Source organism: Ornithodoros turicata, chromosome 2 (genome assembly GCF_037126465.1).
Source record: "Ornithodoros turicata isolate Travis chromosome 2, ASM3712646v1, whole genome shotgun sequence".
In the NCBI taxonomy this organism is placed as follows: Eukaryota; Metazoa; Arthropoda; class Arachnida; order Ixodida; family Argasidae; genus Ornithodoros; species Ornithodoros turicata.
The window spans coordinates 74,625,692-74,631,554 of NC_088202.1; the positions used below are offsets into that span (position 1 = coordinate 74,625,692).

The 5,863-nt window shown below is 48.2% G+C and overlaps 1 protein-coding gene across 1 annotated transcript; it reads left to right on the top strand.

Moving 5' to 3' along the window:
• Window positions 1-1,661: 1,661 nt before the first annotated feature.
• On the top strand, window positions 1,662-3,874 carry LOC135384771 (uncharacterized protein K02A2.6-like). Its single transcript, XM_064613957.1, has 3 exons — window positions 1,662-1,693; window positions 2,773-2,909; window positions 3,081-3,874. The coding sequence occupies exons 1-3, from the start codon at window positions 1,662-1,664 to the stop codon at window positions 3,872-3,874; spliced, it is 963 nt and encodes a 320-aa protein (XP_064470027.1).
• Window positions 3,875-5,863: the final 1,989 nt, after the last annotated feature.

The window sequence follows — 5,863 nt, forward strand, 5'->3', positions numbered from 1 at the left end:
GATCTCTCAATAATCTGGACTCCTGCCCCTCTGTCTAAAATTGCTTTGCCTTTGGCTAAATCCAGCCCACGAATGCCTGCCCTCAAAGCTCTTTTGTCAGTTTTGGACTCCATGGGACATTATTTCCTACCTCACACCACCAGCAGCTATGGGTTAGAGTGTTGCCCGTGGCGATGAAACTCCCTGCCCATCTCAAAATAAAGTTGATGTTGAAACGATTAACTCCATTTCTTATAACTTTCTTGAACAGCGTCTGCCACTTGTGCGAGGTGGTTTAAACCGCTCTTATAACTACGTGTTCTATGTAACCTAGGAATGCTGGTATGTGGGTGAAGTGGCTAGTTTGCCACAGTACCAGAAATAGAAACACAAATGGCTGATAAATCTGTTACAGGTTCTGGGCCAAGAGGATGAGCACTTAGAATGATCACAATTTTTAGTACCATGCAGAGGAAGATAGAGTAGAGTACCTTCAAATTTTGTACTACTTTTTCTGAATTAGTTGTAATTATGCTGCAGCTAAGTAGTATTGTATCAGCTCAAGAAGCCGACTACTCACACAGTGATCTGGACGCCATTAATTAGCAATTAGAACAATTTGAGACCCCCCATCAGTGAGTCATTACACTAATTGGGGAGCATCTAAGACGTGTCCAGACCACAGTGTGAGTTGCCGACTACTTGAGCTGATAAAAAATAAAAAATACGTACAAAAGAAAAAAATAGATAGAGATAGAGAGGAGAGAAGGAGTTTAGTTGAAGATCAACGACGCCATCTTGAAGAAAGCGGTAGGGAACGGCCGCTGCAGCATCGCAGCTATGACCATAAGTTCTGGACATCCTGTGACGTCAGCTGTGACGCCATCATGACATGTTGGGGCAGGTTAGGACAGCTCTGGACATGCGAGGAGAAAAACACACGTAATACAGAGACTGGGAAAGCAAGAGTAAATATGCTAACCATCAATAACTAACAACAAAAAGAATGAGTTACACAACAAATCAGCCCACCACAACAGGAGCTCAGAACGATGCGACTGCTCCATCTGACAGCCAGGCAGAGAACTGAATCGTAATGCTTTTTTCTCCTGTACAAAGTCGCACATCTGCACCCCCTAGCGGGTACTTGCTCAACTAATTTCATGACAAAATTATTAAAAATCATGCCAGCGCTACTCATGTTCAAAAGGCAGAAGAAGGTAGAAAATTTCGGGGATGCCCGGGCAACAGCAACCAGCACCCGACGTGCACGGGCATGAAAATCAGAAACAAAGCGGGGACAAAGTTGGCGAAAGAATTAGTTACACAACAAATCAACCCACCACAACAGGAGCGCAGACCGATGCGACTGCTCCATCCGACAGCCAGGCAGAAACTGAGCAAGCGCGGGGACTGCGGAGCAACTGAGCGCACGTCTGCTCTCCACGACAGCCAGCGAGCAACTGACTGGGGCGCCGCGCCGCGGCCGCTACGCATGCGCGCGCTCTTAGCGTCCTCTGCGGCGACCACCTGCGAGAGGCTAAGAGAGAAGAGCATTCCTGCACCCTCTTCTCGCGTTGCTCATTGGTCGTAACGTCATCCCATTGTCCCAAGGCTACACCGCTTTTTTTTTCACATGGTCGACACAAGTGGACAAGGTCAACCTGCAATGAAGCCATGGCATGACGTCATCATGCACCTGCGTGGCTCAAGGGTGCGTACGCTCTAGACAGGAGACCTATTATTTATTCAATCACTATCCCAAGATTATTTCCTTTACTCTTCTATGACGATTGTGTAGGAATCTATTGTAGAAGAGCACCATGCATGAAAACTGATCGTAGGAATTTCAAAGTCTTACTAACTGAGACTTGCAAAAGAACAAAATAACCTAACACGTAACTCCATCAATGGCTAGTAAGAGGACTAGGCACTCAACAAATCAACACAGAGTACGGGTAACAGGGAACGCAGAACGATGTGTCTACTCCATCCGACAGCCAGGCACGGAACTGAATCGTAATGCTCTTTCTCCTCTATAAAGTCATGCATCTGTTCCGTTTTGCAGTTGATTTCTGAACTAATTTAATCGCAAAATTATTAAGAATTGTTCTAGCACTATTCCCATTCAGGGCAGCACTAGCGTCATCGTCAAGACATGAATCTTTCTCATCGAAAAAGAAAAAATACAAAGCGTCAACGAGGAAAGAATGCGTGTCGGGGCATGTCAGGACACGTCAGGAAAAATCGCACGACTGCTGGGCAACAGAGGAAAGCAAACACTTGAACAGGGTGAAAAGACACTCACCATCATAGGACACGTACACTACATTCCTTCATTGTAAATCCACTTGTCGCACACCATTCACCAGTGACGAACCACACATCCGCACCCCATCAACCCCATCGGCCAACGCAATTGCTAGCAGCAAAATTAAGATGTCCACACCCGCCAATGTGTCCAAGAGAGAAGTGAATCCTTGCGCCCCCTGCAAGCCGTTCTTGTTGGTTGTGACGTCATCTATTGTCTCAGGGCTACACTGTTTTTTTCCACTAATGCTCCTCTGTACAAGGTCCACCTGAAACAATTGTGTCGCGGTATGACGTCATCATGCAGCTGCGTGGCTCAAGGACGCCTACGCTCTAGACAGGGGACCTTTTATTTATTGAATCCTCTCCCAAGATTATTTCCTTTATTCTACTATAATGATTGCATAGGGAACTATTGCAGAAAAACACCATACATGAGAGGAGATTGTAGGAATTAAGCATTTCATTCCTTACCTTGGATAGGACTCTGGCTCTCGCGCGTCAGTTTGAGCAAACACAGAAGGAAGTGAAACAATTCCACAAGTACGAAGAAGATTTCACTGTACAAGAAGTTGCCAAGCGACGATTCAAGCAGACTGCTAACAAGCAGTTCCGAACTGGTAACAGACCATCGGTACCGACGTCAGGCACACATTGCTTTCGTTGCGGGTCGGCGGATCATCTCGCGAACTCACCTTCATGCAGAGCAAGAAACAAAAAGTGTTTGGCTTGCAATAAGATAGGACACTTTCGGTCGGTCTGCCGATCTTCTGGCCGAGTTCGTACATTAGCTTCGGATCCGAGCACTTCTGGGTCGACCTCGCAAGACGACAGCCCAACAGTACTCCAACTTGCATCACCCGAAACGAGGCACAAGACTGGAATATATCTTACAGTAAATGTTGAAGGCACCAACGTCGATTTCCTGTTGGATACAGGTTCGTCAGTATCCATTATTTCTGCAGCAATTTACAACAAGCACTTCTCTGGCATTACATTGAGGCCGACGTCCATCAACCTCTTCGACTACTCAAGAAGCCGCATCGCTATAGTCGGTTGCTTCCCAGCATCGGTAACCCACAAGAACCGCACAGTGTGTGTGATCTTCTACGTCGTTTCGAGCGGTACAACTCTACTGGGCCTTGACGCGCTCACCGCACTGGAACTTAGGATCGACGGGCTCCACCTTACGTGCTCAAACACAGTATCTACTCCATTACCGTCAGTACTCGCTTCAGATTTCGAACACCTGTTTGATGGTACGCTAGGAATTGCAAAGAACTACGTGCACAAGGTGAAAGTGCGGTCGGAAGTCAAGCCCGTTACTGGTAAATTGCGACGGCTACCGCTCACAGTTCGCGAACAAGTTTCAGATGAACTGCGACGACTAGAAGAGCAAGATATAATAGAGAAGATTACTGCGTCGGAATGGGTATCACCAATCGTGGTGGTGAAAAAGAAAGATGGCTCCATCCGCCTTTGTGTGGACCTCCGGGAGCCAAACAAGGCAGTCATACCAGATTGTTTCCCCTTGCCCCATACAGATGAACTCTTAAATGCCCTGTCTGGAAATGCCCTGTCTTAAATGCCCTGTCGCTACGCGTTTCTCCAAGCTCGATTTAGCTTCAGCATATCATCAAGTTCCTTTACATCCAGACAGCAGGGATCTAACAGCATTTATAAACCACGATGGCCTCTACCGTTTCAAACGTGTATGCTTTGGAATTGCATCCGCTCCGTCAGCGTTCCAGCTTATGATGTCACTCCTACTGCAAGGCTGTCAAGGAGTATTATTCTATTTGACGACATCATCGTGTACGGGCGAACTGAGCAGGAGCATATGGACAACCTTCGAGCAGTTCTACAACGACTTTCGCAAGAAGGCTTGCGGCTCAACCACAAGTGCATTTTTGACGTCCCCGAACTGACTTTCTTAGGACATACTGTGAGTGCTCGAGGGCTCTCACCTTTGCCATCGGCTACGGAAGCCATCGAGAAAGCCCCTCCGCCAACCGACATAAAATCTCTTCGGTCATTTCTTGGCCTTGTCGGTTATTATGGCAAATTTATTCCGCATTATGCACAGGTCCTGGAGCCACTGAGGAAGCTCTTGAGAAGTGGAGAATCATTTTCCTGGACACAAGAAGCAGAAGAGTCTTTCATTCGTATCAAATCAATGCTAGCTTCATGTCCCATTCTCCACATGTTCGACCCCCGTCTACCAGTCGTAGTAAGCACCGATGCTTCTTCTTGTGGTTTGGGTGCCGTTTTACAGCAGCTGCAGGATAACCACCTGCGCACTGTTGCTTTTGCACCCCGAACGCTGTCTGCCCAAGAAAGGAAGTATTCTGTAGGCGAACGGGAAGCATTGGCGTGCTTGTGGGCGTGCGAACACTGGCACGTATACCTATGGGGACGACCGTTTACACTACGCACCGACCACCAGGCTTTGGTCACACTCCTGGGTTCACAGGGAAGTGGACACCGGCCCCTTCGCATCTCACGGTGGACTGCTCGGCTCTTCTACTACAATTTCACCATCAAATACAAGAAAGGCGACCAAAATTGCGTCGCGGATGCCCTATCCAGGCTACCGTTGCCTGCTCAAGATAGCTTCGACGAGGAAGTTGTCTGCGTAGTTTCGTCTGCAGTATCAAAAAACGAAATGCAGGAAGCTTCACGAGTCGATCCTTCAATTACTGCTGTTGTCAAATTCATTGAAGACAACCCGTGGCCTTGCGCCAATTTACCGACATCACTGCTTCCGTTTTACCGTTGTCGAGATGAGCTTTCTTCCGTGGACGGACTACTACTACGAGGAGATCGCATTGTCGTTCCTCAGGCTGTGACTGACCGGCTCCTAGCATCTGCTCATGACACCCATTGTGGTATTGTCCGCACGAAGCAGAGGTTGCGAGAGTACTACTGGTGGCCAGGCATGGATTCTCACGTGGAAAAGATGGTACGATCACGCTCTGTCTGCCAGGCTTGCGATAAGTCCGCGAAGACCGCCCAGCAACCTCTTCATCCAGTACCATTCCCTAAAGCACCGTGGTCGAAGCTGGGATTGGACATCGTTGGACCATTTGAGCAGAACCCACAGCCGTATCGCTATGCACTTACTCTGGTGGATTATCACAGCAAATGGCCGGAAGTTTCTTTTTCATCCACCGTTACAGCGAGGACAGTAACTACGTTCTTGCAACATCTCTTTAGCCGTGAGGGATATCCGGAAGAAGTTGTCACAGACAACGGGCCACCATTCCTCGCAGTCGAATTTGAAGACTTTCTTCGCAGTTGTGGAATACGTCATACTCTGGTATCGATCTACTACCCGCAAGCCAACGGCCAAGTTGAGCGTTTTAACCGCGTCCTCAAGGACATCGTGCAAATCGCCGCTAATGAAAACAAGCCGCTTAGGACCACCGTGCTGGAGTATCTGACCGTGTACAGGTCGACACCCCATGCAACTACTGGAGTTTCACCGTTGGTGCTTCTACACGGCCGCAACCTAAGAACGAAACTGCAGCCGACTGGCATTCCTATCATCACGCCGAAACTCGACATGCCCGCA

What these genes read in the sequence shown, in the direction of transcription:
- LOC135384771 (XM_064613957.1), top strand. Translation starts at nt 1,662, where the DNA reads ATGACGTCATCATGCACCTGCGTGGCTCAAGG. An exon ending in TGCACCTGCGTGGCTCAAGG is followed by an intron (nt 1,694 to 2,772) that starts GTGCGTACGCTC and finishes TACCTTGGATAG; the next exon opens with GACTCTGGCTCTCGCGCGTC. An exon ending in TAACAAGCAGTTCCGAACTG is followed by an intron (nt 2,910 to 3,080) that starts GTAACAGACCAT and finishes TTCGTACATTAG; the next exon opens with CTTCGGATCCGAGCACTTCT.